The sequence below is a fragment of the Hemibagrus wyckioides genome, linkage group LG28, assembly GCF_019097595.1.
Source record: "Hemibagrus wyckioides isolate EC202008001 linkage group LG28, SWU_Hwy_1.0, whole genome shotgun sequence".
NCBI classification, from domain to species: Eukaryota; Metazoa; Chordata; class Actinopteri; order Siluriformes; family Bagridae; genus Hemibagrus; species Hemibagrus wyckioides.
In genome coordinates, this window is record NC_080737.1 from 8,284,524 (window position 1) to 8,312,109 (window position 27,586).

At 41.4% G+C, this 27,586-nt stretch overlaps 1 protein-coding gene across 3 annotated transcripts in view; it reads left to right on the forward strand.

The window, feature by feature from the left end:
• The window catches only part of abr (ABR activator of RhoGEF and GTPase), a 152,073-nt gene that overhangs the window by 34,403 nt on the left and 90,084 nt on the right, over positions 1–27,586 (forward strand). Inside the window, exons 1-2 of one of the 3 annotated variants that reach the window (XM_058382783.1) lie at positions 1–148; positions 22,824–22,999. The exon at positions 1–148 is cut by the window's left edge and continues 88 nt beyond it. In XM_058382783.1, coding sequence (XP_058238766.1) covers positions 88–148; positions 22,824–22,999 — 237 coding nt within the window. In that variant the 5' untranslated portion in view covers positions 1–87. Of the gene's footprint in view, positions 149–22,823; positions 23,000–26,417; positions 26,823–27,586 lie in introns of those variants that run through there. The other 2 variants (XM_058382781.1, XM_058382784.1) reach the window with 2 other exon arrangements.

Here is a 27,586-nt window from a genome sequence, read left to right on the forward strand (position 1 = left end):
TCCCCGAGCGCACACACACAGCGAGGAGTGAGGGATAGTGAAGGATTGATTGATTTTGAAGCCCTGGAGGAGTCAGCGGGAGCAGAAATGGAGCGCCTGAGCTCTCATGGGCTGCCCAGGCTCTCCTGGATCGACACACTCTACAGCAGTATGTACCAACACTTCCTTCTCTCTCTCTCTCTCTCTCTCTCTATTCTTCATATTCTATCAATCTCCCTCTCTCTCTGTCAGTTTCTCTTTATCTCTCCTCCTGATAATCTGCTCTCATGGTGTCGAGTGATGTCTGATTGTATTAATCAAAACTGTAAGCTGTGTGTGTGTGTGTGTGTGTGTGTGATGTCAGGACAATATCAAACACTTAAAAAAAAAAAAAATTGATGTAATCATCATATAATAATAATTCATATTGTAGTGTATTCAATTTAAAGTTACATAATAATAATAATAATAATAATAATAATAAAAATATATAATTATCAATAAATTATTATTTTTATTATTATTTTTATTTAATAATTTTTTTATTATTTAATTATTATTATTATTATTATTATTATTGCTATAAATATATATTTTATTGATATAAACATCTCAAAACATGTAAATGTTATGTAAAATCTCTTCTTTGACGATCCGGCACTGCTTTAATTGTTACGTAAATAAAATAGTTTAATTGTATAAAGAACGAAAAAAAAATTTATGTTGACAAGTTACTTCAGTTATAGTAGCTATAAACATTCTCTATTGTGTCTGTAGCTCTGTTAGGTTTAACGCTCCGTAACCTCGACTAAACATGTTTGTTTCTGTTTGCCAGGGCTGAGTTTGACTTAACTCGGAAGTGGGATTTCTTGAGATTCTCCATGTATCAATCTAGAAGTGGGAAAAACGAGGTTCTAGGTTTAGCAAGCTGGTGTTTCTGTGTACGAGATCATACAATTTAATACTTTAAAGAAAAAAAAGGATGCACTAATTTGTTTTTATAATGCTGACGTGACGTGTGTTAAACTCGTGATAGCCAAAAACCTTCCTGTTTTGTTTTTCCTAGTCGGAGGTTGAAAATTCCGAGTTACAAACTAAGTAAATGGAAGCGTAGCTGTTCCTATAGACTGTCAGTTACAGTGAAGGGGGTGTGGTCTATGCGCCTGCCAGTTACAGTGAAGGGGGTGTGGTCTATGCGCCTGCCAGTTACAGTGAAGGGGGTGTGGTCTATGTGCCTGCCAGTTACAGTGAAAGGGGTGTGGTCTATGTGCCTGTCAGTTGCAGTGAAGGGGGTGTGGTCTATGTGCCTGTCAGTTACAGTGAAGGGGGTGTGCTCTATGTGCCTGTCAGTTACAGTGAAGGGGGTGTGCTCTATGTGCCTGCCAGTTACAGTGAAGGGGGTGTGGCCTCCAACTAAAGGAGGTGTGGCCTCTGTACCTGTCAGTCCAACTAAAGGAGGTGTGGCCTCTGTACCTGGGTGTACAGCTGAAGGAAGTGTGGCCTCTGTACCTGGGTGTCCAGCTGAAGGAGGTGTGGCCTCTGTACCTGGGTGTCCAGCTGAAGGAAGTGTGACCTCTGTACCTGGGTGTCCAGCTGAAGGAGGTGTGGCCTCTGTACCTGGGTGTCCAGCTGAAGGAGGTGTGGCCTCTGTACCTGGGTGTCCAGCTGAAGGAAGTGTGACCTCTGTACCTGGGTGTCCAGCTGAAGGAGGTGTGGCCTCTGTACCTGGGTGTCCAGCTGAAGGAAGTGTTGACTCTGTACCTGGGTGTCCAGCTGAAGGAGGTGTGGCCTCTGTACCTGGGTGTCCAGCTGAAGGAAGTGTGGCCTCTGTATCAGTCCAACTATAAGAGCCTGTTTAGCCTTTAGCCCAATTGTCCTTCTCTTGTGTGTGTGCGCGAGTGTGAGTGTGTGTGTGTGTGTGTGTGTGCAAGCGAGTGTGTGTGTGTGTGTGTGTGTGTGCGAGTGTGTGTGTGTGTGTGTATGTGTGTATGTGCGAGTGTGTATCTCTTGATATAATACTGTGATGTTAATCTGCCGTGTCTCTTATCCACGCTTTGTTCAGAGTAAAGTCATCGTTGCAGGTTTTTTCTGATCTCACTTCAGGGAATACAGCGAGTCTTCTCATTCCCATCAATAAGCAAAGCTCTCTTCAATGCTTCCGGTGGTCACATGACCTTATTTATGGCGTCTTTTTTCAGAAAGGATTCATCAGTGTAAAGGACTTATTTAAAGATCTGTAATGATGGGCAGAAAGCGTTCTGGAGAAATGATGGAGACTGGAGGAGTGAATGAGGGAGGGAGAGAAGCAGTTAACCAGGGATGGGGTTTAATCCTTTACAAACACTCCTCCCTCTGCCCAATTTCACACCACCGTGTGTGTGTGTGTGTTTAGATGTCTGAGAGAACTGAGACTGGATTAATGCATATAAAGAAGGAGGTTTCCCAACAGACGTTAATAAACGCGCCTCCCCCATCAACCTCAGGTTTAAGTCCCAGTGTATTGTGTATCAGCCAATTTTCACAAAGGATTAAACCTTCAGAGGGAGTTTGGGATGTAATCAAGATTACTGCATGCTGTTGCAGATAACATGTACAATGAAACAATTCTTGAAGCAGGTCAGTCACTTTACACACGCCCATATGCTTATCGCAAACATGGTGGAAAATGAAGGAAAGGGGAAAAACCCAGCATGTTGTTACTGCGTATGGAGGAGATCTGTTTTTATTATCATGTGTCTTAGTGTTTACAGCTGATTTGGGAATAAGTGAAGATTTCCATTTCTCTCGATGTTGCTAGTTGGTCTCAGTCATTTGTTGGCTTGCAGACAGTTTTGTCTTAACGGCTTTGCGTAGGTTCACACAGACCAGAGAACGCAGTGGAAACAAAGTGGAATGTTTTTGTATTTCAGTGCACATCTACTAGAGCCCAGATTCCACCCACTGCACCTTTAAGTGTGTTTTATACTGCCGAGATTAATTATACAGTGCTGATCGTGTTGTGTGTGTCTGTCATGAGCAGAGTAGTGTTACATAATAAAGCAAAGAATTTTATTTGTTTACAAATCAGACAGAGACTGAGAAACAGTTCAGAAGAAATATTACATTTGGAGGCGTGGCCTCTGTTTCTGTCAGTCTAACTGTAGGAGGTGTGGCCTTTGTACATGTCACAGTAGACCTCTGCTTATCAATCTTAGTGAAGGAGGTGTGGCCTCTTTACCTGGCAGTCCAACTGAAGGAGGTGTGGCCTCTGTATCTGTCAGTCTTTGTGTAGGAAGTGTGACCTCTGTACCCGTCACAATAGGCCTGTGCTTGTCAAAGTGAAGGAGGCGTGGTCTCTGTACATCTTAGTCTGAGTGTAGGAGGTGTGGCCTCTGTACCTCTCAGTCTGAGTGTAGGAGGTGTGGCCTTTGCACCTGTCAGTGTAATTATAGGTGGTGTGGCCTCTGCACCTGGCAGTCCAGCTGAAGGAGGTGTAGCCTCTGTACCTGTCAGTCTCTGTGTAGGAAGTGTGGCCTCTGTACCCATTACGATAGGCCTGTGCTTGTCAAAGTGAAAGAGGTGTGGTCTCTGTACATCTCAGTCTGAGTGTAGGAAGTGTGGCCTCTGCACCTGGCAGTCCAGCTGAAGGAGGTGTGGCCTCTGTACCTGGCAGTCTGAGTGTAGTAGGTGTGGCCTCTGTACCTCTCAGTCTGAGTATAGGAGGTGTGGCCTCTGTTTCTGTCAGTCTAACTGTAGGAGGTGTGGCCTCTGTACATGTCACAATAGACCTCTACTTGTCAATCTTAGTGAAGGAGGCATGGTCTCTATACCTGGCACTCCAGCTGAAGGAGGTGTGGCCTCTCTACCTGTCAGTCTAAGTGTATGAGGTGTGGTCTCTGTACCTGTCAGTCTCAGTGAAAGGGGGTGTGGCCATTATAGCAGTCAGTCCCAATAAAAGAGGGTGTGTGAGTGTTTTTAGGAAAGTAAAAAAAAATACTGTTTGCTTTCCACTGTGTAAAATATCTATGTAAAGAGACTTCATCAGTTTCATTACTTCATCTGTGTAAAACCTCCCACACCACTTTCCCCTGTCTCTCACCAGCAGCAGCTTGTCACGCGAGCGCTAATTGGCTGAAAGCTCATTAACACAGCTGTTATTGTTACAACAGCAATGTCTCTTACTGTTAACCTATTTTTGTTGGGCACCGACCCTGAGGTGAGACCTTTCCATAAAACACTAATCCTCTGCAATATTGATGTGCGATTTATTAAATATTAAGCGGCTTTCATGCTTAATAAAGGGGAAGCCTTTCGGATGAAGGCAGAGTGCTATTGATAACTATAATAACCTGCAGAAATGTAAGTGTTTGTGTCTGTCTGTGAGAGCCAAATTTATTAGTAGTTCGTACCCAAGGAATATATTTTTATTTGCTTGTGTGGAATTTGTGCTTCTAAGGATTGAGTGCCTTATATAATCTGATTTCTTCCCCCTGTGTGTGTGTGCGTGTGTGTGTGCTCTGAGAATAATAATAATTTATAAAAAAAAAAAAAAAAAAAAAAAAAAAAAAATTTAATTATTTATTTAATAAAACAATTATAAATAATAATTGCATCCATAAATAAAAATTCTAGAATATTTTAATTAAACACAAAATCTTGGATACAGGTCTGTGATTGGTCCGATTCAGTGTCAGTCAAATCAGGTGTTTTATTTTTATGTATCTGTTTTAAAATAGAGTCAGATGTGCAGTGATGTTTCATTGTTTTGCTTGCCAGTACATCATACACATGATGTAACATGTTGTCTTCAAATATTAACCAGACTTGTGAGAGTTTTCTGTTGTGTGTGTGTGTGTGTGTGTGTGTGTGTGTCTGAGTGGGCCGACATAATATACACTCATCAATCCCACTGGTATTTCATCCTTCACTCTCTTTTATCTGTGTTCAAGTTCTCTTTCACTCTCTCTCTCTCTCTGTCTCTCTCTGTCTCTGTAACTATAGAAACGGGTACAGAAAGTCCTCTCGTGGTACACTGCGCACCATCTCGTTTCAGCAGAAACAGAATTTAGGGAAGAAAAAACAAACAAACAAAAAAAACAAACATAGAAGCATCAGATATAACTGGGGTCGAGATCGGTTTAAAGCACAGAGAAAGAGAGAGTGAGTGAGAGAGAGCAGGAACGAGAGGACGAGTGCAGAGGTGGCTGACGGCGTTTATGTAACAGCCAAGGCTTTGGAAAGATTTATCGAGAGGGTTCACCGAGTGCGTGAGCGAGCGGTGAGGGAGAGTTTGCGCTGTTAGCGTGGGTGTGTGTAAGATGCAGTAGCACCTGCCTGCGTTGCATTTTAGCATTATTGTTCTGCAGTGCAGCAGCCTGGAGAAACGACCGAAGAACAGACAAAAGTCTCAGTCACTTGTTCCCAAAGTGTCCTGAAGTGCAGTTCTAACCCTAACTCTAATAATTATTCTTATTCTTATTATAATAATAGACTAGCATTGATGTTGTGGAAATAATCCCAGTAGCTGTAAACATGTTACAGCACAATTTCGCAATCTGTATAATTTCCCATATATGTATTTCAGAAACCATTCAAATATCCTAGTAATGCAATAATACGTGTACAATGGCCTAGGAATAATTTTAAGATTTTAGAAAGATACGGATATTTATAATATGTTTGACATTTTTTCAAGGGGCGGTTGTAGCTCAAGTGGTTAAGGTTCTGGGTGGTTGAGGGTTCGAGCCCCAGCACCACCAAGGTGCCACTGTTGGGCCCCAAACCCATCCTGCTTCAGGGGTACTGCATCATGGCTGACCGTATGCTCTGACCCCAACCCACTATGTGAAGAACCCACTATGTGAATGTACAGTATATGTGACAGATAAAGACAGCTTAACTTCAGAATGCTGGATCTATGAATATCCATGAGTATGCAAATTGAGAGCGCCCACCCTCTTGCAAGCGCAATCTCAGCTCCGCCTCTCACTGCCAGATTTGCCATTATTTGTTTTAATTTTATAAAATTATTATTATTATTAATAACAACCACAACCATAATGATATTTATTTATTTATTATAATTTTTTTAATTTTATTTTATATTTAATTTTTTTTTTTTTAATAAAATTTTTGTTTAGCTCCTCCTTAGTCTTTTAGGAACCTCTAATTGGAATAATCGGAACTTTAATAGCGTCGAGCAGCTACAGGAAACTATCTGTTTTTGGCAAAAAGCTAAACTCTGTACATCAGACGGATGATGGAAGAAGATGGATTTTCGGGAAGATGTGCTTCAGTCTCTTTAAGACGATGTAACATGAACCGAACCTGGAGAGTACTAATGCGGGGTGTGTGGAATTGTGTCTTGGTGTGTGTGTGTGTGTGTGTAGCTGCTTGAATCCTTACATGATGACCATTGTATCCTGCCACATGACCTTATTTTGACAATTATCAGCCGGGTGATTTATCAGCTAGTCATTGTCGAGACCATGAAGTGTACTTAATCAGTGTGTGTGTGTGTGTGTGTGTGTGTGTGTGTGTGTGTGAGCTTGTCTGAGCCTGTTTGCTTCAGGTTGCTGTTTTATGGGTCCTTTTGTCCACAGGGGCTCATTTGTGTGTGTGTGTGTATTGCCCTGCCCTGCCCTACCCTTCTCTTCTCTCTGGCTTGTAACCGTGCTCTTCTTATCCTCCGTTCATGGACTTGACCAATCACAGACCTCACGCCCCGAACACCAGCCAATAGGAGCGGTCATGTGTTCACATTTTACAAGGAAGTCGCTGGTGATTAAACATTCAGACCAGTGGAGTGGAAGTGATGGAGGAATGAAGGGGATGGAGGGATGGAGGGAGAAGAAGCATGTGGGGAGATTGCGATCCATTAGTAAGAGCCTGAGTGGAGCTCTAGCAGTGGAAATGGTTAAACATATCTCTGTCTCTTGTTTTTCTTTCTTTCTCTCACTCTTGTTTCCATTAGTTCTTTACGTTTCTAATGGAAGAATGCATAAACCAAGCCAAAGAACCAGTACCATTTAACTGGTTTTCAGTACTCATTGGCTAAGGAAGTGTATATTCCATTCTTTATTTTCTTTCCCCTGGAATTATTTGTTTGTCATTTTGGGGTTTGGCTTAATATCTGTAACTTTACCTTTTTTGGTTCAATGGTACATGTGGCCCAGGAATTCTATAGATGTAGACCTTTTTCTGTTTCTGATTGAGGAATGGTACCTTTTTTGGTCCAGTAACAGTATTGTCTCTTTCTCTGAATGAGGAATGGTACCTTTTTTGGCCCAGTAACAGTATTGTCTCTTTCTCTGAATGAGGAATGGTACCTTTTTTGGCCCAGTAACAGTATTGTCTCTTTCTCTGAATGAGGAATGGTACCTTTTTGATGTCGTAACAGTACCTTTTTCTGTATCTGATTGAGGAATAGTACATTTTTGATCCAGTAACGGTACAGTTTCTGCCTCTGATTGAGGAATAGTACCTTTTTGGCCCAGTAACAGTACTGTTTCTGTCTCTAATTGAGGAATGGTACCTTTTTGGCCCAGTAACAATACTATTTGGTCACTGATTGAGGAATGGTACCTTTTTGGCCCAGTAACAGTACCTTTTTCTGTCTCTGATTGGGGAATGGTAGCTTTATGGCCAGGTAACGGTACCTTTTTCTGTCTCTGATTGGGGAATGGTACCTTTATGGCCAGGTAATGGTACCTTTTTCTGTCTCTGATTGGGAATGTTACCTTTATGGCCAGGTAACGGTACCTTTTTCTGTCTCTGATTGGGGAATGGTACCTTTATGGCCAGGTAACGGTACCTTTTTCTGTCTCTGATTGATGAATGGTACCTTTATGTGGTAGCTGAAGAGGTTAAGGCTCAGTTGTTGATCAGAAGGTCAGGGTTTAAGCCTCAGCACTGCCAAGCTGCCACTGTTGGGCCCCTGAGCATGGCCCTTAACCCTCTCTGCTCTCTGTATCATGGCTGACCCTGTGCACTGACCACCACATTTAAAGCTGAGATATGTGAAGAAAGAATTTTAATTGTGCAGTAATGTATATGTGACAAAAATAAAGGCTTGTTATTCTTTTTTTATCCCAGTAACAATATCCTTTTGGGTCTGATGAACAGAACCTTTTAGGCTCAGTAACAGTACCTTTTTTGGTCTCTGATTAAAGAGTGATACCATTATAGCCTCTGATTGATCTACAGTACCATTTTTGGCCCAGTAACAGTACCCTTTTTGGTCTCTCATTGATGAGCTGTACCTTATGGGTCTCTGATTTATAAACAGTACCTTTCGGGTCCCTGGCTGATGAACAGAACCTTTTTGGCTCAGAAGGTGCACCTTTTTAGCCTCTGATTTAGGATCATTTCCTTTTTGGAATCAGAGTTCCTCTCTGCTTGAGCAGTGGTACCTTTTGTTTGCGCTGTTCCGAAAGGTCATGATGTGTTTCCCTTTTAAGGTGACGTGCATTTAAATCAATACTGCTTTTGTGTGTGTGTGAGATTTCTGCATTTCCATCCCCACTGTGTTGAATATGATATGAATATTTATTGTGAGATCAGCTTTAAAATGTCAGAAAAACATGGAATATCAAATAAGCCTGAACTTCCTGAACCTCCTCTGGGGTCTGCAGCTTCCTTCAGCGTGGAGTCAGACTTTATTTCTAACCTTCAGCTTTCAGACTTTCGGACTACACGTGACTCGACACGTCCCTGACCAGCGCTGATGATTCAGAGACAGAATGAGATGGCGTGTTTAACAAAACGTTCTATAAAAATATTACTAATAATAATAACAGTCTATTCAGTGTGACTCAATGGGTGTTTTCTCTAGCAGCAAACGGAGAGAAAAACAGAAATTTCCAGCTGAGTTCCAGCAACCCAGAATGAACTCAGACCATTATCACAGACTCTCGAACCTGCGGACTTTGTGTCCCGTCGAGTTAAAATGACATCAGAGAGAAGTAAAGAGAAATACAGTAATCTGTCACGCTGTAGACTAATCAGCTTAGCATTGTGTAAAAATTCAATGCTGCTAATGTTAATAATATAAAGGGCTAAAGGTGAGGGGGTGACGATAGTCCTTCATATTCTGCACTTTTGCTTCATTTTACACCAGAAATAGGCTTCTCTATAATTTTGTGATATTTCAGTCTAATGCACTATCGATGTGAGTGTGTGTATTAATACTTCTATTGCTCCATAGCCTGTTCTGTCAATATAAAGCCTGCCATCTAATGCGGCGTTCTAAATCTGTCGCTTTTTACCATCCACGCTGCTTTCCAGTGACTGTGGATAGAAAAATATCTATTTTAAGACACCACTGAGCCTCCCTTTTGTTAGAAAGTTCCTTGATTTCAGAGCCGGATGAGGTACCGTAACCTTAATGCGTAAAGTTTACCTGAAATCAAAAAATCTACTGCTAGAGACATCGATATGATAATTAGCGTAGGAGTGTAGCAGGTTTTCAATCTGTAGTTCATCACTAATGAGAAAATAAGTATAAAGTATTTAACTAGTCACAGTTTGTGCAATAAAAGAGGTATATTTGTGCTTTTCCCCCCAGAGTCAGGTCTTAATCTACAGTCGTAGCTCATTCTCTCATTAGCGGTAAAGATGATTAATCTCTTCCATTCTTCACATTTAGTTAGTTCAAGCTACTGTCTGATTTTGTTTAGATTCAACATACACTATATAGCCTAAAGTTTTGGGACACCCTTTCAAATAATTGAATTCAGGTGTTGGTTTTCAGGGTTTGGGCTCAGCCCCTTAGTTCCAGTGAAAGGAACTCTTAATGCTTCAGCATACCAAGACGTTTTGGACAATTTCATGCTCCCAACTTTGTGGGAACAGTTTGTGGATGACCCCTTCCTGTTCACACCAGTGCACAAAGCAAGGTCCATAAAGACGTGGATGAGAGAGTTTGGTGTGGAGGAACTTCACAGAGTCCTGACCTCAACCTGATAGAAAAACTTTGGGATGAATTAGAGCGGAGACTGTGAGCCAGACCTTCTCGTCCAACATCAGTGCCTGACCTCACAAATGTGCTTCTAGAGGAATGGTCAAAAATTCCCATAAACACACTCCTAAACCTTGTGGAAAGCCTTCCCAGAAGAGTTGAACCTGTTACAGCTGTAAAGGGCAGGACAACTCCATATTACATTCATGTGCATGTAAAGACAGACGTCCCGAAACTTTTGGCAATGTAGTGTAAGTGTGGAATATCTCAAAAACTGTTTCAGAAGGTGCTGGTTTAACATATGGGCCCAAATCACAGATGAGAAGCTGTTGCTTGGTAATGTTAAACATCAGTAATGAGTTTACAGATATAAAATCGATTGCAGCGGTTGTTTTATTTCCTATAGGTGTTTGACAGATGAGACGAATCTGTACTGAATTGGAAATAGCCGCTTCTTTTTGGCCGTTCATCCTGTTTCAAACTGTTCAAGTTTTATCTTTTTAAAAAACAATATAAATCTACAATAAGGTACTTTCACATGTACATTAAATTTCATCAATTATTCACATTTTTTCCCACTGATTTACACAGCAATATGTCTGACTGACGAAAGAACGATTTTTTTTTAAGCAGGAAACTTTCCACAGAGTCTAATTGCTGTGAAATATGGTCAGGAAGGACGTTAGATAGATGGCTAGCTATCAGCTCAGAGTTTTTTGCCATGTCAGTGTCTACTTGTGGTTCTGAATGTATTCGGATAGGAGAGTTGTGGCTCCAGGCTCAGCTACCTTCATGCTGTTTTTCCCCCATGTTGTTCTTCATGCTGTGAATTTCAGACACACAAGATATTTATTCTCTTTCGGCCGTTTGAACGATGCCATTCTTCACCTCTTTAGCGTTAAACGCTCACCTCGGTCCATCACGCGTATCTGTTCAATCCTCTGCCCCTCAGGCTTGGCCCACTTTACTTAACTCATCAAACTGCTGTTCCTGTTGACTGCCTGCCATGTTTCCCCATTTGCGTAATTAGCCTAATTAAATCCGGCTAATGAAAAGCTTTCAATACGCCAGCTTTCCACTCGGCTCGCTGTTCGGCAGGAGCGGAACAAAACGCAAGGAGAGAATCAGATCTTTACGAAGCCGTCCGTTCGGTCCCATGACCCGTCTATAATTAAAAACCTAATCACAGTACGGATAATGACTCGGTGTCAATTTGGACATGGTGTAAATCGGTGTAAATTGATACGAGCTCACAGGCATGAAGGAGCGCTAATCGAGGTTCGTCTTACTCTTTGTACGCCCGCTGCCGTCCGACCCCGATACGTTTAACACGCATCATTCCTCCGTTTGCCTTGGGCTTAATAGGGCCCGTGTAGGTCGTGCAGCGTTGTTGCCGTGGTAACAGTGTGGGCTAGGTGGGTGCACAGATTGATAGAGGCATCACTTATCACTCCTCAGAGCATTTCTATTCATCTGCTTGTATTCACGCTATCCTGTGATCATTTGATGGAATTCTGAGAACAAGAGCCTCATACTTTTTTAGCCATTTATAGCTACTTTGAATGAGGTGAGAAACATGTTGCTTGCATTGTCATAGCTTGGAATGTAGAAATCCTTCCTGGATAGACACCTCCTTAGATTTTTTCCGAAAAGTTTTGCTAAGGTTGAGTTCCACAAAACATAATCTGTTGATTGTTTATGTTGAATTGTTACTATAGAAACCGTATTTAAGTAAGCACATTCAGATAAACCTGCAGTTTGCGTTAAATCCTGCACTACAACATAGTGACGCTTTACTACAAAATGAATCCACGCCTTCCGACCAATCAGCTGAGAGAAATTCAACAGCGCTGCTGAGTGAATAACGTTATTACCACGTGACATGCCTCAGCTCACACTTTTTCTACTCTCCAGCATTACGCTGACCTTTGGAGAGAGAGAGGAAAAAAACAAAACGGTCCACTCTGTGATTTATTGTGATCATTGAGAATGCTGAAGCTGAATCTCGCTCTCAGGTTCTCACTCCCTCGAGGAGGGTAAAATGGTTGAGTAAAATCCCTCGCTTAGTTAAGTGTCTGGACTACAACAGCCTTCTTTATTATCACCTGTCAAAGCTACATACTGTCTGTCTGTCTGTCTATATATCTGTCTGTCTGTTTATATTTCTATATGTCTATCTTCTTGTCTAATATATATATATATATATATATATATATATATATATATATATATATATATATATATATATATATATATATATATATATAATCTCCATCTAATCAAGTCTACCCATTGGAAATACACTTTACCAGTGGTTTCAGTGAGAAAACTGATTCAGTCGAGTCTGTACATCAACACTTCCTGTATATTTTTTTGGATAAGAAACAGTGCTGGAGTTGTGATTGAAGGTGTTTCAGCTATCAGAGGAAGTCTGGCCAAACCATCAGTCCCTGACTCAGCTAATCTGGAGAGTACAATTCAGCACTAAGCACAAATTCTGTGCTATAAAATAACTCTATGAGCTGAAATATCTTCAAAACCTCCAGCACTTTGCTGATCAGTGAAGCTACAGAACGTATTGTCCTTGTCCATATTGGATTTTTGTTTGTTTGTTTGTTTGTTTTGTTTCAAATCTCTGATTATCTCTGCTTATCATACGTTGTCCGATTTCGACCGAGACCAGTATAATAGGATTACAGAGCAGCATTATTACCGCTTACTTCCTGAGCTTGTGATCAAGTATTAGTGCTGATTAGTGCTAATAATACAGGGCTTTGTTTCAGTCACAGCTGCGTTTACACTCAATGATAATCAGTGATCAAGTGAAGTTTTATCATCCAGGCCACTCTGACAGTCAATATTTTTCAACCACTTCAAGTGTTTTATTCTTTTTGTACCACCGCTAAGCTACAATTCCTCTTACTCCTCTTACTCAGTTAGGTTTAATATAAATGCAGCTTGTTTTCTGTTACTAAGAAACAGCAAACCCCCCTGTTACACTGCACTGACACTGGCTATCTATCTGTCTATCTGTCTATCTATCTATCTGTCTGTCTGTCTGTCTATCACTCTGGCTATATGTCAGACTGTCTGTCTGTCTGTCTGTCTGCCTGTCTGTCTATCTATCTACCTATACGTTACACTGTTACACTGCACTGGCACTGGAGACTCCTTCTGACCTTCATATTAAAACTATCACCATATCAACAATTCCACCTTTCTTTTGAGTGGATTCAGGCGTCTTCACTCTAAAATAGGGAATTACATTACAAATCAACACAAAGATATGAAAGTGATGTAGTGCTTGAATATGATGTAGGAGAGATATTAAGTGTGTACAGACAGAAACACACACAGAGATAGACTCTCTTTCTCTCTCTCTCTCTCTCTCTCTCTCCACTCCGATCTCTAATCTAATTCAACACCAGGATTTTTTCCCCTCGTCTTATTTCCTCTGGGACAACAAGACTACTTGGATCGGTGACAGCTTTTTAATTCGTTTATTTTCCTTTTTAATAAATGTGTTACATTTTAATATCAATATATTAATGACGTGTTTGGGAATCTAGTTTAGTTTTTTAGTTTTTTTTAATAATTTTGTTGATTTTTAATTTAATATTTTCTAATTTATTTATTTTAAGTCTGATAAGAGGAAGATGCGAAGATCCTGGAAAGATGGCTGTGTAGGTGTGTAGGTGTATTTAAAGGGTCGAGTCCACGAGTGCAGTTTGTGTATCGATCCCTGGGTCTTCATCAGTAAACATTTGAAGACTTCGGCTGGAAGGAAAGTGTTAAATCTATAATGAACTATTAGTTGCTCAGGAGTTCCTGGTTGCACAATTCCACCTGACTATAAACTTTTATAGAAAGGTCATTTACATTATTTACTGTCCAGTGTCACCCAAATGAGGATGAGGTTCCCTTCTGAGCCTGGTTCCTCTCCGGGTTTATTCCTCAGATCATCTCAGGGAGTTTTTCCTCACCACCCTCACCTCAGACTTCTCATTAGGGATAACTATTGGAGATAAATAGTAAATTAATTTAAACGTTATAATTTATTCTATGTTTCTATACTTCTGTAAAGCCGCTTTGAGACAATGTTCATCATTAAAAGCACTTTTTTATTATATGTTATTATATTATTTAGATTAATTGTCTGTATAATGGAGTTATAAAAAAGAGAAATAGAGGGAAATATGTAAAATATTGCCCAAACTTCAGTTTCCCATTTTGTGTTTCAGGGTTATTTTTGTTTTGTTTTTATTCATTTATCTATCTATCTATCTATCTATCTATCTATCTATCTATCTATCTATCTATCTATCTATCTATTTATTAGTAATAATTAATTTATAAATTTATGCAGTAATTATTTAATTAATTTATTAATCTTCTATTTAATTTTTTTTATTTTAATACATTTATAAATAAATAAATAAATAAATAAATAAATCTAGGCGTCATCTTCACTGGGCCAACTGGTTTACTCAAGACTTACGCACTGGTTTCTACCAATAGGAGAATCCCCTCTTTTATGCCTTTACATGTCAAGTTCCCTTGACTCTTAAACATATTCTATTGGACCGTAACGTTTAGGATTCTTCCAGAAAACGTTTTTTATTCAGAAACACGTTTCCACGGACGCGTCGCCTGTAATGTCCGTGCCATTTCCTGAAGAACTCCATGTTGTTTGTGTTGATTTGGGTAGTGATGTGTGCTTGTTGTGAGTGGGTGTCGTGAGGCGTTCTCTGTTGTTTTGGTTCTTTCTCTCAACTTGAAAAAGAGCACAGATGGAGGGACTGGCGAGTTTGTCAACAGCCGTTCTTCGCCCACGTGCACGTCTCTCTCTCTCTCTCTCTCTCTCTCTCTCAAATGCCTTTTTTCTTTCTTTTAGCCATGTTGGTTTTGTCTTATTAGTGTCTATCATCGATCTCTCTTCCTTTCTGCTCCCTGATGACATCTCTGATGAGACCTCGTTGACCCGGTGTGGCTCCCGAACAGATGAGACCCACCTTCATGCATACAGAAACACACACGTGTGCGCACACACACGCACACACACACACACACACACACACGCCCTCATAACTAGGTGGGTGTTAGAGGAGCCTGGGCTTCAGAAGGGTGAAAAGGAATAACACTGATCAAAGCTTCATGGTTCATTTCAAGCAGCGTTGAAGGACCGAGATAGAAAAAGAGAAGTAGAGAGAGAGAGAGAGAGAGAGAGAGAGAGAGAGAGAGAGATTAAGCAGTGCATTTCTGGAATATATCACTTCATAGAAAATTGCTGAGGAAGGATATCACACTTTTGCAGGCATCTCTCTCTCTCTCTCTCACTCACACACACACACACACTCTCTCTTTCCATCCTGCTGCTACTGAAATTTAATTCCCAGTTCCCAGCTTCTTTCGTGTAGGTTGTTAATTTTTTCAGACTTCAGCAGAAGACTAATAATACACACTAGGATCTGTGTATGTGTGGCCATAGCAGAGACTCTATCTGCCGATGAACACGCCACCTTCACCTTTATCTCCCTGTTGATGGCATGTGGTGAAGCTTATTGGTGCTTGCCGTGTGTGTAGTTGTGTGAATAAGCATGTGGATGTGTGTATATGGGGTTTTTTTTGTTTGTTGTGATTTCACTCAGAACATTGACATCATTCAGAACATCAAGACTTCACTCAGAACATCATGACTTCATTCAGAACATTATGACTTCACTCAGAACATTATGACTTCACTCAGAACATTATGACTTCACTCAGAACATTATGACTTCACTCAGAACATTATGACTTCACTCAGAACATCATGACTTCACTCAGGACATTGAGATCATTCAGAACTTTGACTTCACTCAGAACATCATGACTTCATTCAGAACTTTATGACTTCACTCAGAACATCATGACATCACTCAGAACATCATGACTTCATTCAGAACATCATGACTTCATTCAGAACATCATGACTTCACTCAGAACATCATGACTTCACTCAGAACATCATGACTTCACTCAGAACATCAAGACTTCACTCAGAACATCATGACTTCACTCAGAACATTGACATCATTCAGAACATCAAGACTTCACTCAGAACATCAAGACTTCACTCAGAACATCAAGACTTCACTCAGAACATCATGACTTCACTCAGAACATTGACATCATTCAGAACATCAAGACTTCACTCAGAACATCAAGACTTCACTCAGAACATCAAGACTTCACTCAGAACATCATGACTTCACTCAGAACATCATGACTTCACTCAGAACATCATGACTTCACTCAGGACATTGAGATCATTCAGAACTTTATGACTTCACTCAGAACATCATGACTTCACTCAGAACATCATGACTTCACTCAGAACATTATGACTTCACTCAGAACATTGACTTCACTCAGAACATCATGACTTCACTCAGAACATCATGACTTCACTCAGAACATCATGACTTCATTCAGAACATCATGACTTCATTCAGAACATCATGACTTCATTCAGAACATCATGACTTCACTCAGAACATCATGACTTCACTCAGAACATCATGACTTCACTCAAAACATCATGACTTCACTCAGGACATTATGACTTCATGCAGAACATCATGACTTCACTCAGAACATTATGACTTCACTCAGAACATTATGACTTCACTCAGAACATTATGACTACATTAAGAACATTATGACTTTATTCAGAACATTATGACTACATTAAGAACATCATGACATCACTCAGGACATTAACTTCACTCAGAACATTATGACTTCACTCAGAACATTATGACTTCACTCAGAACATTATGACTACATTAAGAACATCATGACATCACTCAGGACATTAACTTCACTCAGAACATCATGACTTCACTCAGAACATTATGACTTCACTCAGAACATTATGACTTCACTCAGAACATTATGACTTTATTCAGAACATTATGACTTTATTCAAATCATCATGAGTTCTCACAGACATGATCTCACTCAAATGTCATGACTTCACTCAGACGCTCCCCTGCACTCAGGCATCATGACCTCACTGAGCCACACCCCTTCACTCTACTAGACACTGCATTAGTGTACAGCTGAAGATCTTTGTTCCAGGATGGATCTCTACCTCCGAGCACAGACATTAATCAGAAGGTCTGTGAAAGCGTTTGAGTAATCAGAGGTCTGGACTCTATTCTTAGCTCCATCATGTCCATGTCCTCGCTCCTCCTGCACGCTAGCACCTGTGCACCAAGAGTTACCACATGCAGCAGGAGTTTTTGACTACAGCGTGGCGTAACTCTCTCTCAGCACCAACACATGAAAGGTTCCAGGGGCAAATTGTTCTCTCTTCTTTTACCCTAACTGCCCTTTCTGTAAAATGTGTTTAAGAGTCCACCCTCTTCCAGTTCTCCCAGCGCTTCAGCAATTAACGCCTCAGATTACATTTCCTCGCTTTAATGGCTTTCTCAATATCTTCTGCTTATGAAATCAGGCTTGTTTGTAGTGTGTGTGTGTGTGTGTGTGTGTGTTTGTGTGTTGATTGGCTGCCAGAAAGAGCTGAATTTTATGAGCTTCCCCAGACGCATAAAGGATCTGGCAGATGACATCATTAATTGATGCTGACTACAATGTGAGAGAGAGAGAGAGAGAGAGAGAGAGACAGTGAGAGAGAGAGAGAGAGAGAGAGACACAGCGAGTGAGAGTGAGTGTGTGTAAGAGAGAGAGAGACAGCGAGTGAGAGAGAGATAGTGTGTGTGTGTGAGAGAGAGAGAGAGAGAGAGAGACAGTGAGTGAGAGAGATATAGTGTGTGTGAGAGAGAGAGACAGAGACACAGTGAGTGAGAGAGAGAGAGAGAGTGAGAGTGTGTGTGTGTGAGAGAGAGATAGTGTGTGTGAGAGAGAGACAGCGAGTGAGAGATAGTGTGTGTGAGAGAGAGACAGCGAGTGAGAGATAGTGTGTGTGAGAGAGAGACAGCGAGTGAGAGATAGTGTGTGTGAGAGAGAGAGACAGCGAGTGAGAGATAGTGTGTGAGAGAGAGAGAGACACAGTGTGTGAGTGTGTGTGTGAGAGAGAGAGAGACAGCGAGTGAGAGAGAGTGTGTGTGAGAGAGAGACAGCGAGTGAGAGATAGTGTGTGTGAGAGAGAGACAGCGAGTGAGAGATAGTGTGTGTGAGAGAGAGAGACAGCGAGTGAGAGATAGTGTGTGTGAGAGAGAGACAGCGAGTGAGAGATAGTGTGTGTGAGAGAGAGAGACAGCGAGTGAGAGAGAGTGTGAGAGAGACAGAGACACAGTGAGAGAGAGTGAGTGTGTGTGAGAGAGAGAGAGACAGTGAGTGAGAGAGAGTGTGTGTGTGTGTGTGTGTGTGTGTGTGAGAGAGAGAGAGAGAGAGAGAGAGTGAGGTCTCCAGGTCCACATTGTAATCTTTGTGTATTAAAAGCGTTCCTAGTGTTTGGAAGATGAAGGTGAATATACAGAGACAGGAAAGAGGCTGAAATGGAATAGAATAATAAGAGAATAATTTACTGAAATCTTGATTCTGATTGGTCTGAAGGCGTTGATTTATTTACTCCAACTTCCCAGCTGCCAGACTCGACACTGACTCTGTTTCTAATACAGAATCGCCTTAAAGTGAAAGTTTTCTCCACAAACATAGAAAACTAACTGAGGAGTGTTGGAGAGTTCAGCTCCCTGTAAATCACAGGCTGGAGTGTAGTGATGTTTCAGCCTCTCTGTTCAGCTCCTAAACATCCACTCACTTCTCCCACAGCATCCGCTCACAGAAAAGCCTTCCAAGTTGTCATGGCAGCTCTGCATCTCGCCATGGCAACAAGCGGCTGATTGACACACGACGGGATTGGCACATTGTGTGTGTGTGTGTGTGTGTGCGTTAGAATGACAGGAGCACCGTGTAATCACTTAACACAGCAGTGGCATCATCAGCACACGACCCATAATCCTTTGGGTTAAGCAATGCAGCTTTGTTTGATCCGTCACGTTACGTCACGTCACGGCTGGAATGCGAGATTTACCAGGGATTCATCAGAACTGGGCAAAGTTTTAAAAAACACAAAAGTAGTAATAATGGAGTGATGGTGTAAATTAGTAATAGATTAATAATGGTAGACATTTGTATTGTATTTTTAAGTTAATAATAATGGAGTAATAAATTTGTAATAAATTAATAATGATGGAGTGATGGGACAATTTAATTAATTAATAATAATGGGGTAATAGAGTAAATTTTATTATAAATAATGGAGTTTTAGGGTAAATTATTAATAAATTAGTAATAATGGAGTAATAGTAAAAATGTGTAATTAATTAATAATAATGGAGTAAAAGTAAAATTGTAATAAATTAGAAAAAAATGGAGTAATAGTATAAATTAGTAATAAAGTGGTGATAATGGAGCGATCGTGGAAATTAGTAATAAATTAGTAATAAAAGTAACACGTGTAATGTGTTACTGACACAAAACCATTTTTTCTATAAATTAAAAAAAATAGTTTTTTATTGAGTAAAATATTGAGCTCAAACAGAGTTACAGAGGATCTTAGACAGGTTTTACACACACACACACACAGTGGTATCGTGCCCTTGCTGCTTTATTGACTGTGTGTTAATGTAGGGAGGAAGGATGAGTAAGCAGAAGGACTCTATACATTTGTTTACTTGTTTGTTTGTAGGTCGATGGCTGCAGTGGACACAAGCTGCTTCTCCCGAGTCAGCAGCTTCAGTGTAAAGTCTAGTGTCGTGTTACAGTGTGTTTCTTTTACAGGATGATGATGATGTTGTTGTTGTTGTTGTTGCACATGTTTGTGAAGTACATCCAAGCAAGGTAGAGCTGGATATGAGAGCTGAGAGAAAGCCCCGAAACACCCTGCCATACAGACACACACACACACACACACACATACACATACAGACAGAGAGAGAGAGAGAGAGTGTGTGTGTGTGTGTGTGTGTGTGTGTGTGTGTGTGTGTGAGAGAGAGACATAGACATAGAGCGAGAGAGAGAGAGTGAGTGTGTGTGTGTGTGTGTGAGAGAGAGAGAGAGAGAGTGCAGTGTGATCAGTAGAAAAGCACTTTGTCAAACTTGTCCCAGCTCATGGATATGGAGATGACTGTAGGAGGGGAAAAACACACACACAGCCCTTGTTTCTATATGTAAACGTACATCACTGGTCTGTTTGCATTAATACACTTGTTTGTTTGTGTGTGTGTGTGATGTAACTTTACACTTGTATCTACCTGACTGGACATAATGCGTGTCACATGACCTTCAGAACAGTTCCTCACACAGCAAACAGGAATGTACTACATGAACTATTTGAATCAGATTTACATGTGTGTGTGTGTTTGTGTGTGTGTGTTTGTGTGTGTGTGTGTGTGTGAGAGAGAGAGAGAGAGAGAGAGAGAGAGAGGTGTGTGTGTGTGTGAGAGAGAGAGAGATAGAGAGAGAGAGAGAGAAGGAGATGTGTGTGTGTGTGTATCTAATAACACTGAGATGTTCCTCATTTGTTGAGTACTGGGCGCATGGCTTTCTTTTTCGAGGCTGCGTGCATCCTGCGCTCCTTAATCTCTCCACACGGTAAGATTAGTGTGTGTGTGTGTGTGTGTGTGTGTGTGTGTGAGAGAGAGAAAGAGACATGGACAGCACCCAGAGACAGAGAGAAAGACATAAAGAGACAGATAGTGAAAGAGAGAGAGACAGGTGGACATAGTCAGAGAAATAGTGACTGACAGAGACTGGTATGGACATAGAAAGAGAGAGAGACAGGTGGACAGGCAGACACACACAAAGCGAGAGAGAGATGGGCAGTGTCAGAGAAAGAGAGACAGGTGCACAGAGAGAGAGAGACAGGTGCACAGAGAGAGAGAGACAGGTAGACAGAGAGAGAGACTGGTGAAGAAAGAGAGAGAGAGAGAGAGACAGGTGGACAGGCAGACACACAAAGCGAGAGAGAGATGGGCAGTGTCAGAGAAAGAGAGACAGGTGCACAGAGAGAGAGAGACAGGTAGACAGAGAGAGAGACTGGTGAAAGAGAGAGAGAGAGAGAGAGAGAGAGAGAGAGAGAGAGAGAGGTGGACAGAGGCAGAGAGAGGGACAGGTGGAAAGAGACAGGCAGAGAATTAGAGAGAGAAAGATACATATAGGTAAAGGGAGAGAGAGTGAAAAAGACAGGCAGAGAGAGAGAGACAGAAAGAGAGAGAGAATGAGTGGTAGTGAGTGATAGAGGGACAGTTAGACTGCTCTGTACTGCTGATGTGAACAGATGTTGATGTTGATCTCTGATGGTCTTGTTGCTGAAACTGGAATTCAGCTCTAAATCTCCAGCTCAGCTCCAGTCCTGCTCTCCTGATCCAGACCAAACTAATCTACCTTCAGCTGAGTGTGTGTGGTGGTGTGTAGGAGCAGGATCAGTGTGTCCATCATCATCATCTGAGTGTGTGTGTTGTTGTGTAGGATCAGGATCAGTGTGATCATCATCATCATCAGCTGAGTGTGTGTTGTGTAGGATCAGGATCAGTGTGTCCATCATCATCATCATCATCAGCTGATTGTATGTTGTGTAGGATCAGGATCAATGTGTACATCAGCTGAGTGTGTTGTGTAGGATCCTGCAGGATCAGTGTATCCACCATCATCATTATCATCATCATCAGCACAGTATTTGCACATACACACAGCAGCCTGCGGTCAGTAATCTGTATGTATGGAAATACTTCTGTTTGCTTTGCATGACTGCTCTGCTGTCTGCCTCATCTGCTTCTTCCTCTTTTCATGTGCACTGCATTTCCCTAGATGCATAGTCGAATCATCTGGCAGTCGGATTAAGGTCTCACAGTTGGTCAAAAAAATAGGAACCTACAGTTTTCTGTTCTCAGAGTCTGAGCTGCTGGGGAGATCCTATAGATTCAAGGAAGATGAGTGAAGGAGAGATGGAAAGATGGACCTTACTTTTCTGTTAAAAGCAAAATATTTCTCCGCCGCTTTAAGAGCTCTCACTCATCCGTCTGTAGAGAAGGAAAATAAATAAATAAACATCCATTTGAGTGGCTTCTTCAGTCCCGTCTCTCGAATCAGAACTCTTTACAGCTAGAGCGAGTTTTTCTGGGGATGAACAAAATGTCGAACCTTGAGTCAAAAAGCTACAACAGGAGAAGATCACATTGGATTTTGTGACATTGGGCTAATAAACGAGTCACGATGAGATCCGATCAATTCGGACAAATCGTCAAGAAATTCCTGTTTTATTCAAACTCTTCAAGGAAAACTGTGTGTGTGTGTGCGCGTGTGAGCACATCTTGATATTCGAGCAATTTATGGATTCCCCTTGCTTGTCGCCGGTCGTCACGGTAACCAGCCCCGACGACGCCACTGGGATAGGTCTCGCCCTCCAGGGAGCGTTTCCTAGGCGAGGTGTGTGCGTGTGCGTGCGCGTGTGCGTGTGTGTGTGCGTGTGTGTGTGTGTGTGTGTGCGCGCGCGCACAGGAGCATGTTTTCCATTTTAATAAAGACAGAACACATTAAAATGCTTTTTTTTTCAGAGCAGGACTCTGTGTGTGTGCGCGTGTGTGTGTGTTGTAGATTTCTCTTTTTTACTTTATTACTTTATCTTTCCTTCTTTGGACACTTTTTAGTCCTAAAGGCTGCAGAAATGAAAGAGTGTCTTTAAGTAGATGGTGGACATCTGGCTGTGTACATGCGCCCAAAAGTCTGTAAAACATCATCTTGTCTCGTTCTGTTTGAGATTTTTCACGAAGTGGTGATTTATGACAACTTTAATCTGTGAAACGGGACACCGAAACCCGTCACATGGACGAGAGCTTATAAAGATCTTATAAAACACAACGCCACATTTACTAATCACATCCTGTCTCCCCATGTGCAGATTTTAACTATAACACAGACGGTTATGATGGAGACGGAGCAGAGGACAGGAAGTCCCAGGATGGCTCTGAGACCATGCCCTTCATCGACGAGTCTCCCACCATGTCCCCACAGCTGTGTGTCCGGCCTGATGGAGACCCCGTGTCCCCTACGCCACCTGACGGCCTGCTTCCTGGGGTAAGTGTGTGTGTGTATGTATTGATGATGACGGATAAGATCTGATGAGCTGAGGAACATCTGGTGAAGACCTGTTTACAAAGATAATGCCAAATACTCATGTAACTTCAGAAATGACCGGAATTTAAGACCAGTGTTTAGTCAAGACGTTATTCTTTGTACTATTGAAGAGTCTAAAGGGTTAAAAACCGTGTAATACATTTTTTATGGTGTACCACCCAGAGGGTGTGAACTGACTGAACAGCAGTAATACACATGAGTGTATTTAAAGAATTGAAACTGGATGGTTTTTTGGTATGATGTGTCTGAATCATTAGGCAGACACTGAATCGACTCAGTTGACTCATTTGCCTCAGGTGACTCATTTGACTCCTTTTGACACAATTGACTCATTTGACTCAGTAGACCCATTTATCTCATTTGACTCCTTTTGACTCATTTGACTCAGTAGACTCATTTACCTCAGTTGACCCCTTTTGACTCAGTTGACTCATTTGACTCAGTAGACTCATTTACCTCAGTTGACTCCTTTTGACACAATTGACTCATTTGACTCAGTAGACCCATTTATCTCAGTTGACTCCTTTTGACTCAGTTGACTCATTTGACTCAGTAGACTCATTTACCTCAGTTGACCCCTTTTGACTCAGTTGACTCATTTAACTCAGTAGACTCATTTACCTCAGTTGACTCCTTTTGACTCAGTTGACTCAATTGATTTAGTTGACAGAGTTAACTGAATTGACAAAGTTGACTCATTTGCCTCAGGTTGACTCATTTGACTCATTTACCTCAGTTGACTCAGTTGACTGAATTGACAAAATTGACTCAGTTGACTCATTTGCCTCAGCTGATTCAGTTGACTCATTTGCCTCACTTGACTCAGTTGACCTGTTAAATATATTTGATTTAGCAACTGAAGGTCCTGTAAGAAATCTAAATAGCGTTCTTCTCAAAACTTCACTTCATATGACTCGATTCACCAACCGATTCAGGACTATTGAACGATAGAACCAGCGGACATGCAGACGTGTATCAACACACTCTTAATGTAGCACAGGCTTAATCACACCACCATAAACTCACAGCTCCTACACCTTCACACCACGGCTCTGATTATTAACTAACACACACACACACACACAGTGGAGGTCTCTCACAAGGGTGTCTGTTCTTCATTACACTTCTTTTTGTCCACGTAGATGTGGCGTGTGTGTGTGTATGTAAGCAGTCCTCTTTTACAGCTTTCGAACTCCACCGCTAGCGTTTCATGAAAATGTCAGAGCAGTAAGCTAACACACATCACACTGGTCTTCTATTCTCCTCACAGCGGGCTCATTGTGAAGCAGGGCAGGTGTGAGAGAGAGAGAGAGAGAGAGAGAGAGTTTGTGTGTGTGGAGACAGTACGCTATCATAAAAGGTGTGTCATAAAAAAGGGTGTAGAATTGGGGTTTTTGTTTTGTCCTGTCTGCTCTGAACAGGTTTAGATTCAGCAGGAGCTTTAAAACACATACACGTTTGTCGCCATCTAGTGGTCAAGCTGCAGAAACGCACAAGTGGATACTGTAGAAGTAGTAGTTTGATCAAATAAACAAACAAATAAATAAGAGCTCTGAAGCAGGGACATTTACATTTCTGGCATTTGGCAAACGCTCTTATCACAAAAGTGCTTTAAAGTCTCTATCGATGAATACATGACCACTGGTTCAACAGGTCACAGATTTAAGATACCATCAGCCTAAACACTGTGTTTTTTTAATGTACATAGAACATACAACAGTACATAAAACAAACAGGGCAACATAAGAGCTAGTTTAAGTGCCTCAGGAAGAGGTAGGTCTTCATCCATCATTTGAAGACTCGGCTTTTCGGACATCTAGAGGAAGTTTATTCCACCACCTCTGTGCCACAACAGAGAATAGTCTAGATGTATACCTGCCTCTTACCCTGAGAGAGGGTGGGAACAGTCGAGCAGTGCAGTAGATCTGAGGGAGCGAGGTGCAGTGTGAGGAGTAATAAGAGCTTTGAGGTAAGATGGTGATGGTCCATTCTTGGCTTTGTAGGCAAGTGTCAGTGCTTTGAGTCTGTGTGCAGCTACTGGAAGCCAGTGGAGGAAACACAGCAGTGGGGTGGTGTGGGAGAACTTGGGCAGGTTGAAAACAAGGTTGCTGCATTTTGGCTGCATTTTGGATGCAAATGCAGGTTGCTGCATTTTGGATCATTTGCAGAGGACAAATTGCATTCAGAGGTAGACCTGCTAGTGGAGAGTTGCAGTAGTCCAGTCTCGAAATGACCAGAGACTGAACAAGCACCTGAGCAGCCTGTGTGGATAGAAATGGCCGAATCCTACGGATGTTGTACAGAAGAAACCGACATGAGCGTGTCACATTAGCAACATGCTGCATTCAGCAGAATCAGGGTCTGGACAACGGTATAAAAGGCAAACATCCTCCAAATGGTCTTATTCAGCATATTGTACATTTTAGGGCTTGTGTGGCCTTTTTCCAGTATCTTGAGGCCTCTTAATAGGACATTACATAAAAGTGTCATTCTTAAGACAAATCCGTAACCAGACGTCATGTATTTGTTCTATAATAGCATTTAATATATACAAGTGCAGGAAGGCAGATGTTATTTAAGTCGTATTGTTAGTATCAAGTGCTAAATGCGACTGTATTCCTGAGTGAAGAAACTCCCACGGTGCTTTTAAAAAAGAGGAATCGGTATTGAGCAACACGTTGTGTCTTTAGTCATGTTCCTCCTTTTCCTCACTCTGATCTCATGGAACATGTCGAACAAAAAGACAAGTCAGTAAACAGGCGCGTAGTTTTTCCTAGCCTTCATTGGACAGAACATTCTTGATGAGTGTGAGCATGCACGTGAAGCGCAACAGTGAAAACAGAAGCCACACACACTAAGGAAACACACTGAAAGCTTTATTGCGAGTGTGTGTGGGGGTTGCTGAAAGAGATGAAGCGAAATGGGATTTCAGGCTTCTGCTCATCGAGTAGCTGAAGCCCAGGTGCTTTAATGACACGCCCCCAAAGCGGTGAAGACGTTTGTTACTATAGCAACGATAAAAGTTTAGTTGAAGCGCGCTGATCTAATCCTGTGGTCACTGTGGATGAGAATCAGCATCTTTCCACCAATCAGAAATGAGAAGGACTTAAGGTCAAAATTTCAAAGAGAAAACGCTACACTGGTGACTTCTGGGGGGTTTTCTATTCTGATGTCTTTTGCTCAACAGCAAGGGTGTGTGTGTGTGTGTGTGTGTGTGTTAGAGAGAGAGAGAGAGAGAGAGAGAGAGAGCAGCCATTTAGATCAATAAGGAAGTGGAGGTGACACACACACACACACACCAGGAAGACCAAGCAGGGGGAGGAGACACGGGCAGGCGTGTTAATGTCCGTCTATGTTAGAGGTCCGGTGTGTGTGTGTGTGTGTGTGTGTGTGTGTGTGTGTGTGGGGCTACATGTGCAGTCGAAAAAGGAAGAGAGCTGTGCATGCACCAAGGGTTTTTTTGCAAAACGAAGAGAGTTTGTACAGAAAACGAGTACGGGAAGGAAGAAAAAGCAAGAAAGTAGAAGCTTGGGGATCGAGCGCAGAAAGGAAACAGCGAGCATGTCGTGAGCTGAAAGGAAGAACGAAAGAACAACAGCAGCAAAAAAGTGAGAGAGAGAGAGAAAGTTGATAAAGCTACAGAATGGAGGAGGGAGAAGAAGAGGTGCTGGGTTTGCTGGACAAAGTTCTAGAGGACGAAGATGTGTTCGAATACGAGGTGGACGCGGACATGGTGTTGCCCTGCACCCGGACAGAGTTTAAGGTGAGAAAGAAGGGAGAGGAAAAACGCAGAATGAATGAAAGCTTGCTTTCTCACTGCTGTTGCTGTGTGATAACTGGCCGAGCTCTCACTGTGGTTTTAAACGACTAAAAATAGAGAAGAAGTGGAAAGTCTCTCATTCCTCACAGCGTGACATCACTGTTTGCTGTTTGTGTGTGTGTGTGTGTGTGTGTGTGTTTGCACTATTGGTAATATTTTATTGCTTAACTGCCCTGGCTGTCAAGGACCATCACTGTCTTCACCATCATGCTTTATTGTAGTCAAGAGAGATAAAAAACACACACACACACACACACACACTTGAGATAACGCCGCTCCTGGTGCATTTAATCTCTTCATGGACCACAACTTTCATAAAGAAATTACTTGGAGTTCTGGATTGGTGTAAATTCCCACTGATGCTGATACACGCAACACACTTTTATACTTCCTGCTAATGTTTTTTCTCTCTCTTTAATTAAGTAGTGGAATAAACGTTATAGAAATCTAATCGTTCATCTTCAATCCTGGTCAGTATAGACGAGGATCTGTAGTGGGAGGTGGGAGGAAACTGGTGAAACTGTATTCCCTTTTCCTGGAGAAAAAAACAAATAAAAAAGTAATTATTGGGATAATAATAACAATAATAAATATTTTTATTATTATTATTATTATTATTATTATTAGTAGTAGTATTATTGTTATTAAATAATCAACATTTTTAAAAAACTTTTAAAAAAATATGTACTTTTTTTTTTACTTATTTA